General features: G+C 38.1%; 1 protein-coding gene across 1 annotated transcript in view; it reads left to right on the forward strand.

The window, feature by feature from the left end:
* LOC107565391 (probable E3 ubiquitin-protein ligase HERC1) overlaps window positions 1–14,592 on the forward strand; it is an 85,822-nt gene that overhangs the window by 14,056 nt on the left and 57,174 nt on the right. Inside the window, exons 3-16 of the mRNA XM_016250615.1 lie at window positions 2,259–2,355; window positions 2,680–2,823; window positions 3,794–3,921; window positions 4,017–4,161; window positions 5,115–5,286; window positions 5,648–5,782; window positions 6,772–6,937; window positions 10,225–10,350; window positions 10,450–10,687; window positions 11,848–12,039; window positions 12,349–12,561; window positions 12,668–12,841; window positions 13,164–13,275; window positions 13,695–13,818. Coding sequence (XP_016106101.1) covers window positions 2,259–2,355; window positions 2,680–2,823; window positions 3,794–3,921; window positions 4,017–4,161; window positions 5,115–5,286; window positions 5,648–5,782; window positions 6,772–6,937; window positions 10,225–10,350; window positions 10,450–10,687; window positions 11,848–12,039; window positions 12,349–12,561; window positions 12,668–12,841; window positions 13,164–13,275; window positions 13,695–13,818 — 2,166 coding nt within the window. The remainder of the gene's footprint in view (window positions 1–2,258; window positions 2,356–2,679; window positions 2,824–3,793; window positions 3,922–4,016; window positions 4,162–5,114; window positions 5,287–5,647; window positions 5,783–6,771; window positions 6,938–10,224; window positions 10,351–10,449; window positions 10,688–11,847; window positions 12,040–12,348; window positions 12,562–12,667; window positions 12,842–13,163; window positions 13,276–13,694; window positions 13,819–14,592) is intronic.

The raw sequence follows: 14,592 nt of genomic DNA on the forward strand, positions 1-14,592 counted from the left end.
ATTACGGAAGTGACTTGGGTTGCCGTTTCACTTTGTGCTCATATAATTTAATCGACCATCTGAATGGGTGGTGTTAGCAAATTTAAAAACATAAATGCATGCTTTTATTTTAGAATTATATTAACTAGCCATTACCAAGATGTCTTGGAAAGAGTCCATCATTTGGAACATATTGCGTCTTATTCTAAGCATTATATTTACCCTATCCATTTCTTAATGCATGCTATTGATCTGATTGGGAACGGTTTATTTGTGCATATGTTTAATTTATTTTCCAATTTGTTCTGACCTCGTAATTCTTAAAGGAATAGTTCACCCAAAAATTAAAATTGTCATCATTTACTCACCCTCATGTCATTCCAAAATTGTATGAGTTTCTTTTTTATGTTGAACATAAAAGAAAATATTTTGAAGAATGCTGGTAATCAAACAGTTGATGGTTCCCATTGACTTCTATAGTATTTCTTTCCCTACTATGGAAGTCAATGGAGACCAGCAGCTGTTTCGTTCTTAAAAATTCTTCAATCTTCTTTTTGTGTTCAACATAAGAAAGAAACATATTCAGGTTTGGAACGACATGAGGGTGAGTAAATGATGACAATTTAAATTTTTGGGTGAACTGTTCCTTTAATCATTCATTCAACCACCAATTGATAGAAACAAGCCCCCACCCTACATTTTTTTTTATTTTTTAATAATGTGTTTTACTCAGCTGTACGTCATAACTTGGGAAAGAGGATCGGTCTATTTTCATTATATTCCGACATTTTTTTTTTGACCATGGTTAGGCATGATGAATAAAAACTTCACATAGCTGTCTCAGTGGCATACAGTAAGTATGCCACACATTTGATTGGTTCTACCATACTTCAGTTAGCCATAGATATTGCAGCTGCTAGTATATTTTGACTTGGATCAGTAGATAACATTCCAGAAAACCCTAACACCCATCTAGCAACACCCTAGAAACGATATACAACTTAGCCATCCTCCAGAACACTCTAGCAAACACACAGCAGTGTCCTAGCAAAAAAAATAAACTGCATCATAAACTGCATAGCATTATGCTGAAATCACTTAGAAGACCCTAGCAACCATATAGCAACACCCTGGAAACCACATAGCCCTAACAACCACAGAGCACCCTAGCAACTGCATAGCACTATTCTAAAATCAACCAAGACACCCTAGAGACCACATTAGCAATGCCCTAACAACCTCTGAATTTCCCAGCAACAATATAACATGCTAAAATCAATCATATCACCCTAGCGACCACATGGCAACCATATAGGAATGCCTTTGCAACCACGGAACACCCTAGCAACTGCATGAATCAAAGACCTAGCAACCCATGAATGCCATAGCAACAACATTACATCATGCTAAAAATCACTCGGAACAATCTAGCAACCACAGAACACCCTAGCAACAACATAATGTGTTAAAAATCAACCAGATTGTTGGCGTCAATAGCCTCGTGGGCAGCGCCCCAAAATGCACTTCAGGCGTCCTAAGTTCGAGTCCCAGCTCGCGGACCTTGCTAAAAATCAGTCAAATCACCCTAGCAACTGCATAGCAATGCCCTAGTAACCACAGAACACCCTAATAACTGCATAGCAACATTTTTAAATCAACCAAATCACCATAATAACGTCATGAATCAAAGACCTAGCAACCCATGAATGCCATAGCAACAACATAACATCATGCTAAAAATCACTCTGAACAATCTAGCAACCACAGAACACCCTAGCAACAACATAATGTGTTAAAAATCAACCAGATTGTTGGCGTCAATAGCCTCGTGGGCAGCGCCCCAAAATGCACTTCAGGCGTCCTAAGTTCGAGTCCCAGCTCGCGGACCTTGCTAAAAATCAGTCAAATCACCCTAGCAACTGCATAGCAATGCCCTAGTAACCACAGAACACCCTAATAACTGCATAGCAACATTTTTAAATCAACCAAATCACCATAATAACGTCATAGCAATGCCCTAGCAACCCCTAAATTTCATAGCAACTACATAACATGCTAAAAATCAATCAAATCACCCTAGCAACCATATAGCAATGCCCTAATAAACACAGAACACCTTAACAACTGCATAGCAAGATTCTAAAATCAACCTAGCAATCACATAGTAATGCCCTAGTAATGACAAAACACTCTAACAATCACTTAAATTTCAGAAAAATTTAACAAATCTCATCATTGCATTTGTCAAAGTGTGCGTGTTTCCTGTGTGTGTATTGCAGGTGGTGGTGTGTGTGTCTGCTGGATACAGACACAGCGCTGCGGTGACTAATGACGGAGAGCTGTACACCTGGGGGGAAGGCGACTTCGGTCGACTCGGTACATCATTCTCCTCTTACAGACCATCAACATCACTACACACACACACACACACACACACACCTGCCTGAGGATCTATTCTTAGATGTAGTGTTGTCAGTGAAATACAATACACTATTGATTTCTGGGAGTTGGTTTTTATGGTTTGAATGACTGCTGTGCACAGTGCACACTGCTCAGAGTGTTCTCTTTTTAATTCATAGAGAAATAATTTGCCAGGCAGTAAACGGGACGCCTGATCCCTCAGACTGAGTCAGACTGTTGTGTCAGAAGTTCTGCCTGTGTGTCTCAGTCTTGTTTTTCCTCTGTCTGCCTGTCATGTAGGTCACAGCGACAGTCACAGTCGTAATGTGCCCACTCTGGTGAAGGACATCAGTGGAGTCGGGCAAGTGGCCTGTGGCAGCTCTCACACCATCGCTGTGGCTCAAGATGGACGAATCGTCTGGTCCTTTGGAGGAGGAGACAACGGTATGCTGATGTTTCGTATAAAGTGGCCATATTCTGTAGTATTTTAAGTTTTTTTTTTTTTTTCTCTGTAGAACTCCACATTTTCCTCTAAAATCAGTTGTAATTTAATTTCCGATGACCATTTTCATCATCCTCACACATGAAGTACACTTGGAGGGATGTTAAAATAATCTATTTATCATTATTTATTTGATCTATCTATCTATCTATCTGTCTCTGTCTGTCTGTCATTTAGTTGTGTTTTATTTAGTTGTGATTTATTTATTCATTTTATTTAGTTGTGATTTATTTATTCATTTTATTTAGTTGTGATTTATTTATTCATTTTATTTAGTTGTGATTTATTTATTCATTTTATTTAGTTGTGATTTATTTATTCATTTTATTTAGTTGTGATTTATTTATTCATTTTATTTAGTTGTGATTTATTTATTCATTTTATTTAGTTGTGATTTATTTATTCATTTTATATCTATAGATATATCTATCTATCTATCGTCATTTTCAGTTCATTTTATAATTAATTCAAACATAATGCATTGCTTTTGTTTACCATATGGCTATCTGTGAAAATAGATTTTCATGTTTTTTTTCACTTGAATTGAATAATTTGAATTAAACGGCACAAAAAGGCATAATATTTGACTCAAGTTCTATTTGCCATAACAATTTTAACAGCTATACATATGAGTTTTGTTGTTTGTCATGGTACATGTGTACATATGAGACGGTAAAGCTGTGTCCCCTTCAGAGTGATCTGCTCTGTATTGTAGCACTATCAGACATAACATCTGCTGACAGGCTCAAACCTGTTTGAAATAAAGCTGTTTCGCAAAGTGTTTTCAGAAGGCAAAATATAGAGCCAGTAGTTGAAACAAGTGCAAACACGGCCTCTGAATTTGACACCTTAAATTACTATTATCCATGTTAGAGGCAGTTCTGTAAATGTAAACTCTGTGTTGTGTTGCAGGTAAACTGGGACATGGGGACACAAACCGTGTGTACAGGCCTAAAGTGATAGAAGCCCTACATGGCTTCATTATCAGAAAAGTGTGTGCTGGGAGCCAGTCGTCACTGGCGTTGACATCTGCTGGCCAGGTATACACAATCTCACGTATATTGCTGAGCAAATATGTACCGTTATACACCCATATAAATTCTCATGTCTCTGTGTTTTCCTGTGTGTGATGCAGGTGTTTGCTTGGGGCTGCGGCTCGTGTCTTGGCTGCGGCTCATCTGAAACCACCTCACTCAGACCTCGCCTGATCGAGGACCTCAGTATCACAAAAATCATAGACATTTCCTGTGGAGACAGCCACTGTCTCGCTTTGTCTCATGGTAAGAGAGATGGAGAAACAAAATGGGAAGAGGAGATGAGAAAATAGTATTAAATAAAAATGTAAAAAGAAACTTAAAAAGATAATTTCTGCTCTGATACTGATTGTGGCAACTTCGTTCTCTTCAAAATTTTTAGACAAGCTTTTTTTTATTTTCCTAAAGTAAGTCTACAGAGTTTGACACTGCATATTTAAATTAATTTACATAAAAAATGCATTGCATTAAATTACCTAGCATTAAATTGCATCAAATTATTTTATAGAAATTAATTTTATAGAAACATTATAGAACATTTTATAGAAATTAATTGTTGATCAGTGCTATTTCATTCTTATCTGATATTATTATATATTAATTTTATTTTGTTATAGTATTTTATTCTTATTTGATTATATTATTCTAGTATTCATTCATATTTTAAATGAGCATTTATTTTTATTTTAATATTTGTTTACGTTTAATAAATGTTGTCCTTCTTATTTTATTCTTTTTAAAATATTTCTATATAGCTTTAATTTTTTTTTATTTTAGTTTAACTTTTAGGAATTTAAGTACCTAAACTTATTTATTTCAGTTAGTTGCCAAGACAATGTTTATTTTGTTTCAGCTTTATTTCAATTCAAGACAATTTTTTAAAAATTCATTTGTTGTTGTTAACCATAACAACACTAAGGATTATAGGAATATTTACCAAAAACATTTATAATTTTCATTATTTACTCACCCTCATGTAATTCCAAACAGAACATTTGGAAAAGAAAAAAAGACACCATAAAAGTAGTCTATACAACTTGTGCGCTATATTCCAAGTTTTCTGAAATAGTCATCTGATAGCTTTGTATCAGCAAGAGACTGAAATTTAAGTTATTTACTGAAATGGGATTTTCAGATCGATGCTGCATTTAGTTTATTCTAAGAAAATGCTTGAGTAATTTCATTGGTTTGTGGTACAGAAAACGAGGTGTTTGCTTGGGGCAACAATGCCATGGGGCAGTGTGGGCAGGGCCATACCTCAACGCCAGTCACCAAACCCAAGAAAGTGATTGGTTTAGAAGGGGTGTCAATACAGCAGATTACTGCAGGCACCTCCCACAGCCTGGCCTGGACAGCGGTTCCCACTGACAGGTGAGAAGAGACAGAAAACTGTGTTCATTAGTTGAGATTTGATGGCTTTTCCACAATGCATGTTTGGTATTTCATTATCTGCATCTCTCATTGCTTATGGATAATGCAAATGGAATAAAAAGCCCCCTCTTCCTGATCTAAACCAAAACCAAAACCAATTTGTCCTTAAATGAGTTTGAGTCTACAGGAAACAGCACCATTATGCAAATCAAACCCCATATTGCTCTATCAGGCGTGAGTTCTACCGCTAATGTGTTAATACAATCGCATTTACATTTTCCATTATTCACAGCTGTTCAGTTGCTTTGTTTTCCTGACAGGACTGAGTGTGAATTATCGATGTGTGTTTGTGTGCTGGCAGGCAGCTGGTGGCTTGGCACAGGCCGTTTTGTGTGGATCTGGAGGAGAGCACGTTTACGTACCTGCGCAGTTTCCTGGAGCGTTACTGTGATAGTATCAGTGGGGACACACCACCTGCACCTTTCCCCTCTAAGAGGTAAGAACCTAGCACCAACCCACCCAGATTTACAAATGATGGATTGTGATTTGCACCACAAACGATTAATCAAACATATGTACAGTATAATGTGTATTTATAGAGGCACAGAGTGTCAGATATTGCTGTTTTAAAAGCAAATCTTGTTCTTTGATAGGTAGGTATGTGGATAGATGCAGGGTGAGAAATTGAAATATATTTAAGTTTATATAAGTTTCTTTTTAATTTAAGAATTTTTCTAATTAGATTTTATTTATTATAATATTAAAAATGTCTGTTATACTTTATAAAATGGAGAATAAAATGCCATTTCATACTATGGATGGATGCTTCAGACATGCCAATCCGATTCGTAGACATTTGCAATGTCAGATGTCAGTAGTTTACATCTGTCAACTGCAAGATTACATAAGAGCTGTCATACAGATTATATAATATTGTAGATCTTTTCCTGCTGAGGCCTCAAGATGGTTACTGATGTATGTTGACCTTGAGGTCAGAACGTTTAATTCTGCACCAGTATCTCCAAAGAAAGAGAGAGTGTGCGTCAAATGTCTTGATCCCATTATATGGAAGCTTCCAGAAAACGTTAACTATTATTTTAATAATATTTTTTATTTACTCCTCCAACCTCTAAGTTTCTGCTTCAGCTTTTTACTTTTCTCTCAAGTCACTACATAGCAACCACCATAGCAGCTAAATAACTGCATAGCAGTGCCCTAGCAACTACCTAGCATTGTGGCAGAGAGTTTTTGTATAGGCAAGCACAAATTCTGGTTTATCTGTGTCAATGTCAGCTGCTGAAAGACACTCATATAGCAGGAATGTCACACATACACAGCCGCAGGGGTATCTGGCACAAGCTCATAACCATCTCCATGCCCACAGGGATGGGGTCAGAGCAGCATATGGCCTGACACTCGGTAAAGGTCATTCTAGACTTCTCATCTTTAAACTTCTCACTCTTGTCCTCTCTGTTTCTTCTCCAGGGAACATCACCAGTTCGTGTTGTTGTGTATGAAACTCTTGTCCATCCACCTGTCGTTGGCCCACGCAGGAGGAACGGGGGCCACAGTGCTGGGCGCTCAGGGTCAGCCCCTCAGGAACCTGCTCTTCAGACTCATCGACTCTAATGTACCAGACTCCATACAACAGGTCTGCTGTGAAACACTGGGCTTCAGTGTGTTTTAGTTGTACTTTTTCTGCATTATATGCTAATTCAGTATTGCTTACAGTTATTGGTTTTGCACAGTTCTGAATAATTTGCATATATTTACAATTTACATATAGAATTATTACAATGTTTAAAAGGTTTTTTTTTTTATCAAGAAAGCATTAAATTGATGAAAGTTACAGTAAAGACATTTCAAATTTACAAAAGATTTCTGTTTAAAAAAAATGCTGTTTTTTTAAAACGTTCTATTCATCAAAGAATCATCATAAAATGCATCACAGCTTTCACAATAATATTAAGCAGCTGTTTTCTTTGACTGTTTTCAACATTGATAATAATAATAAGAAATGTTTCTAGAGCTCCAAATGTAGCTTTGCCATTACAGGAATAAATTATATATTTTTAAAATATATTAAAATAGGAAAGAGGTATTTTAAATTATAATAATATTTAGCTAGATTACTCTTTTACTGTATTTTTAAATAAATGCAGCCTTGGTGAGCATACGAGACTTCTTTCTAAAATCATAATAACCCCAAACTTTTGAACGGTAGTTAAATTTTTCCTTAAATTTAAATTTGAAGAAACAAAGCTTGCAGAAGGTGCTGAATAGTTATGAATTTCTGTTTCATTATGTGATTTATTGTGCTCTTTGGCAAATTATACTTGGCAAAGGCATATGTTATTTGTCAGTAGCTGTGTTTTCATCCAAGCTGCTAATTTAATTTATGCATGACAATGAAATATTGCAATAAATAAATAAATAAAAGTGAAAATAATTTGTGAATGAAGAACATTGTTCAAGAGAACAAAACAGCTGTTTTTGAGGGGAATTGGTGCAAAATAGAAATGGTAGCCATTGTGAATGCTACTGTGACTCTTTTATTAAACATAATAAATTGCATATTTTATTACATTTTAGCCTACTTTTAAATATATTTTTTTCTGCCTGAAGTAAACGGAGTATTATATGTGTTTATTGTAGGTACAAAAATTTATTTGTTTCCATACAGCATTTTTAAGGCTCAAAACTGATTTTTTTTTGTTTTTATAAAAAAAAAAACACTGTACAATCTATAATTTCTGGCAACAGTACAAAACAGTAAACAACTCCAGCCAATCAGAATGCTTGCTGGCGTTCCGCCCACATGTTAAAAACTCTTAAGATGATGGAATCTGTTGGCTCGGTTTTCTTTTTGAGGGAATCAATATTGAAAATATGAAAATATTTTTGTGGTAACCACATAATTTTTTTTATGATTCTTTGATGTATAAGAAGTTTAAAATAACAGCATTTATTTGAAATGGAAAGCTTTTGTGATATTTTTAATGTTTTTACAGTAATTTGATAATTTTAATGCATCCATGCTGAACAAGATTTAAAAAAAATCGTACTTACTCCAAAAGTTTTGAATGGTAGCGTATGATAATACTAATTTAATTTAATAATAATTTATGTATGCAAAAATGTAAACCTGTTTCTAATGCTCTCTGTCTGCTTCCTTGTAGGAAAAGCCAATCAACTGAGATGTTTTGTTGTATTTAATTACGTATATTAAATGAAAAATAAAATTTATAAAAGGAATTTAATGTGTGATATATTTTAGAAAAATCAAAACACAAATCATAACATGTTCACTCTGTTCCCTGTTTGTTCATGCAGGAGTGTGCGTTTGGCGAACTGGAGAAGAACAGTGATAAACAGCGGTTCAGTCAGTCCCAGAAACAGACGGAGGCTCCATCACACTTCCACCACCTGCTGTCAGCCCTTCACAGACACCTGCTGGCCCACTGCTACATCCACACAGGCTCTGAGGTACAACAATGACACATTTCCTGTTAAAACCCACTCCATATGATAGCTCCCACATGCTGCCAGTTGCAGTGGTTATGCATTGTAGTTTTAAGCAATAAAATACTGTTGTGTGAGCATGTTTAGTCAAAAATTCTTGTTCCAGAACCCGGAGGCGTTCTGCATAATAAGTGTTTGGTTGTTGTGTAGGATGACAGTAGCGTGGTGCTGCTCCATAAGCACCTGTGCCTGCTGGTGCCTTACGCAGCCGAGACCTTCAGGAGATCCACCATTCTGCTGGAGGAGAGCACACTGGACAAACACGTCATCAAGAAACTACACAGTAAGAACACGCATTATGTGCCATCCATCCATCCAACTAACCATCCATGCATCCAGCCATCTGTCTGTCACTCCCTTCATTTATCCATCCATCCATCTAGCTGTTCATTTTTCAACCCACCCATCCATGTATGCAGCCATCCATGCGTCCATGCAGTAATTCGGCCATGCATATCCCTATCAATCCATCATTACATCCATCCTTCCATCTCTCCATCCATACATCCATTTATGTAGTTGTCCATTTTCTGTTTATTTGTTCATCCATCGATCCAACCTTCTGACCACCTATCCCTCCTTTAAAGTACCCTTCTGTCCATCCCCCCATCTACTGTATACCTTTGTCTATTTATGTAGCCATCCATCCATCTCTCCATCCCCATTCATCAGTTTATCCATCCATCTGTCCCTTTGTCCATTTAACCATCATTCATCCATCCATCCATCCATCCATCTATAATCATCCATCCATCCCCCATCTGTCAATCTATTTATCCATCCATCCATCCATGTAGTATTATCCATTTGTCCAGCTATTTGTTCATCTATCCATCCTTCTGTTCGTCAATCCCTCCATCCATTTATATAGTCTCCCATCCATGCGTCCATCCATCCATCCATTAGTCCATCCATTTCTCCAACCATCTATTTATGTAACCATTCATTCATTTATGTGGTTATCCATTTGTCCAGCTATTTGTCCATCCATCCTTCTGTTCATCCATCCCTCCATCAGTTTATGTAGTCTCCCATTCATCCATCCATCCATCCATGTAGCCATTCATAATCAATCTATCCGTCCATCCATCCATCCATCCATCCATGTAGTATTATCCATTTGTCCAGCTATTTGTTCATCTATCCATCCTTCTGTTCATCAATCACTCCATCCAGTACAAAACAGTAAACAACTCCAGCCAATCAGAATGCTTGCTGGCGTTCCGCCCACATGTTAAAAACTCTTAAGATGATGGAATCTGTTGGCTCGGTTTTCTTTTTGAGGGAGTTTGCAGGGTACATGACTTTTCACAACCTTCAAGAGTACAGTGTAACTTTTTGACTGAATCATCGTCAGAATGCCAGCATATGAGTCATTCCAACACCATATTAATTAATTTTTGTTTGTGTGTTGAGGCGGTAATGACCACGCTCTCTATGGGAGCGTCTCTGTTGCTGCCTCCTCTCAGGGAGAGAACGGAGCTGCTGCACTCGCTGTTACCACAGGGTCCAGAGAGCTGGGAAAGCCTCTCTAAAGGACAGGTACGCAAACGCAACAATATTAAAGTCTGGCACATATATCAATATTTGCTGAGAAACCCCTGCTGTTCCTCTAATAATTCTGTGATATTACTATTACAGCGTCTACAGCTGGACATGGTGCTGAACAGCCTGCAGGAACAGAGTCACGTGGCGTCCCTGCTGGGATACAGCTCACCTGGGGAGTTGAGCGCAGGTCTGGCACTGCCGCCCACCCCTGACCGCCCCACAGGAAGTGCTAGCTCTGGCTCAGAATCTCCAGACCAACTCCACCTGGCTGAAGTGCTACTGAAGACCTTGCTGCTCAGCATCGGGTTCTATACAGTCAGTTCCAACAGTTGTACAATCTTCTGTACATCTTGGGCCTCTTTTGGACTTTTGTTTTTTTTAATTTGTTGATATTATAATTTGTAATATATAATTAAGAATTAATATATAAGATTATAATATTAAATAATGTATAATTGACAGTATATTTAATACTTATTGAATATAATAACTTATAATATACATTACTGTTTTTTTCTTGTCATTTTTGACAGACCAAGACTGCATTTATTTGATCAAAAATACAGTAATATTGTGAAATATTATTACAATTTAAAATGACTGTTTTCTATTTTAATATATTTTAAAATGTTATATTCTTGTGATGACAAAGCTGAAATTTCAGCATCATTACTCCAGTCTTCAGTGTCACATGATCCTTCAGAAATCATTCTAATAAGCTGATTTGGTGCTCAAGAAACATTATCAATATTGAAAATATGAAAATATTTTTGTGGTAACCACATAATTTTTTTTATGATTCTTTGATGTATAAGAAGTTTAAAATAACAGCATTTATTTGAAATGGAAAGCTTTTGTGATATTTTTAATGATCAATCACTCCATCCATTTATAGTGTCTCTCATTCATTCATCCATCCATCCATCCATTAGTCCATCCATTTCTCATCCATCTATTTATATAGCCATTCATCCATTCATCCATTATGTGGTTATCCATTTGTCCAGCTATTTGTTCATCTATCCATCCCTCCATCCGTTTATGTAGTCTCCCGTTCATCCGTCCATCGATCCATTAGTCCATCCATCTCTCTATCAGTCCCTCCATCTATTTACGTAGCCATCCATCCATTAATCTATTAGTCCATCCATTCATTTATGTAGTTATCCATTTGTCCATCCATCCATCCTTCTGTTTATCCATCCCTCTATTTACGTAGCCATCCATCCATCCATCCATCTATCAGTCCATCCATCCATACATTTACAGAGGTATTCACTTGTTCAGCTATTTGTCCATCCATCCTTTTGTTCATCAATTCTATTATTCATTCATGTAGTCATCCATCCATCCATCCGTTCATCCCTCCGTCTATCCCTCCGTCCATCTGTTATTCCATCCATTTATCTTGCCTTCCATTCCTCCAATCATGGTAGCCACCCTGTGATCCAACCAGACCCAGTGTATTGAGTTATATGTGTTTCTCTATAGCTGTGCTGTTTGGTTCGGTGGCGGGGAGTCTGCTGTGTCAGGTGATGTACTCTCTGCTCCTGCTGCCATTGGCTGTGGTCAAACCCCTCCTTCCTCACCTGCTCACTCTGCTTGAACATCTCAATGAGCTCAACTGTTACCTGCCCAACACTGCGCACCTGGAGGACATGGAGCTGGAAGGAACTTCAGATGGTAAGGACCAGAATTATGTATTTCTGTCATTCTTGGAAAACGTTCCGAATACCTTAATGCATTGTTTGACATTTAAACGGTTCAAAAACAACTTAATCATTAACAAATGACAGATCATCATGATAGACACAGTACTGCCAATTGCACACTCCTACTTTTACTAGGCTAACCGAGACTTGTCATAGCACTTGCATATAATTGTTCTTTTGTTGGTTTTGATTGCTTCTGTTGTCCTCATTTGAAAGTCGCTTTGGATAAAAGAGTCTGCTAAATGACTAAATGTAAATCTAAATGTACTTTCTATTGCAGAAGCATCTGAAACCTCTGAGCCAATCACAGTGCCAGAGCCAGAAGACTGGGCGTGGCTACTAGACCTGGAGAGGTCTGTAGCTCTTGCCATTGGCCGATGCCTGGGAGGTATGCTTCAGGGCCCACCCCCTTCCATCCAGGAGAAGACAGCAGAGTTCTGGCTGTGTAACCCTCTCCTGAGAAATGGGCTGGAGATAGACTTTGAACAGCTGGGTAATGACCTGCCACCAGGAGGCAGCAGCTTATTGTTTATGTTGTGTGTTATAAACACACATAAATACAGAAAAATAAATACTCATCTGTGTATGTTATCCTATAGACTGGGCAATGGGTTGGCTGACTGAGGCCGTGTTCATGGGTTGTGGAGACGTGAGACTAGCCGAGCTGCTGCTGTCAGAAGAGAACACAACATTAGTGGAACTCGCTCTTGGCTCACTGCGAGAACCTGCCAGTGCCCTCTGGAGGAAGATGAAGGAGTATGCGGCGAGTCGAGGTAAGAGAGGGGCAGGATTTGTTTATGTGTGTAGAATATGAAAAGAAGGTAAAAAATATTGCAAGACATTTATTTACATACTTTTTTGGTACCAGATACTTAGAAAAGTGAGTTTTGCACCAGAGGAACATTTTCATAGTTCCTATGACCATAGAATAATACATAGATCCCTCATTCGTAGCTGGAAGGTGGAATCTACCTATACAAATCTATGCCTATAACTATTGGCAGAATTACCTGATTTTATTTGCACCACAAGAACTGTGAACGATCATCATGTACCTGTCTAAGTATTGACCTTCACATGTGTGTTTTTATGCAGACTGGGACAATAGTGGATCAGTGGGAGACTCTCTGTTAGAGACGGCGTGTCGCTGTAGTTTGGCCGCTCTGCTCAAACATGCCGGCCTTCATGAAGCCTACTGGCAGGATAAGTGAGTGAGATCCACACTTCGCCCTCATTCTATCTCTCTTTACCTAGATCTCTTGAAAACCTTTGTCTTCCCACGTCTCCCTTCTGCCATAGTGTAATGAACTCTTTAATTGACCCAGACTTAATGAATATATGCTCTATTTAAAGAATGACTCTGTATGTGAATATTAAAGTGTCAGTGCCTGTCTCTCTCTGTACTGTGAGAAATCTCACATGATAAATTCCTCAGCCATAATGACTCATTTGTGAGAGTTTAGTGAATATGAATCGACAGTCATGAATATCCAGATCAACCTTCTGCAGCAGCAGCCAGGATGAACCAATAGGTTAAACAGTCCATTAATGCGCGCGCGTGTGTGTGTGTGTGTGTGTGTGTGTGTGTGTGTGTGTGTGTGTGTGTTTGTGTGTGTTTGACTGCAGATATGAGCCCTGTGAGGTGCTGATTGAAATATATCAGGTGGTGTATAAAATCCGCAGCATTCTGCTGTCTTATAAAGAGAGCATAGGAAACACAACCAGCGTCCAAACAACTACCACCAAACAGGTAAAACACATCAATAAACCAGTCATATATACACTACCGTTTTAAATCTGAAGGAATTTTATTTATGCTCTTATGCGGTTTATAAAACGGTTTTCTGTTTTAATATACTTTAAAATAGTTAAATTACTTTAAAATAGTTTATTCCTGTGGTGGAAAAGTCTTTAGTGTCACATGATCCTTCAGAAATCATTCTAATATGCTGATTTATTAATGTTGGAAACAGTTGTGCTGCTTAATATATTTTTTGGAACTTGTGATGCTTTTTTAAGGATGATGAATAAAAAGTCATATCACCCTGCAGCCCAAGACTGGTTGCCCACTGAAGCTAAGCAGGGTTGAGCCTGGTTAGTACCTGGATGGGAGACCTCCTGGGAAAACTAGGTTGCTGTTGGAAGAGGTGTTAGTGAGGCCAGCAGGGGGTGCTCACCCTGCAGTCAGTGTGGGTCCTAATGCCCCAGTGTAGTGACGGGGACACTATACTGTCAAAAAGCATCGTCTTTCGGATGAGACGTTAAACCAAGGTCCTGACTCTCTGTGGTCATTAAAAATCCCATGGCACTCATCGTAAAGAGTAGGGGTGAAACCCCGGCGTCCTGGCCAAATTCCCTCCACTGGCCCTTGTCAATCATGGCCTCCTAATAATCCCCATCCACTTGATTGGCTCTATGACTCTCTCTCCTCTCCACCTGTAGCTGGTTTGTGGTGAGTGCGCTGGCACCGTTGTCCTGTGGCTGCCGTCGCATCATCCAAGTGGATGCTGCACACTGGTGGTGG

This window comes from Sinocyclocheilus grahami, unplaced genomic scaffold, assembly GCF_001515645.1.
Source record: "Sinocyclocheilus grahami isolate Dianchi unplaced genomic scaffold, SAMN03320097.WGS_v1.1 scaffold999.1, whole genome shotgun sequence".
Lineage (NCBI taxonomy): Eukaryota > Metazoa > Chordata > Actinopteri > Cypriniformes > Cyprinidae > Sinocyclocheilus > Sinocyclocheilus grahami.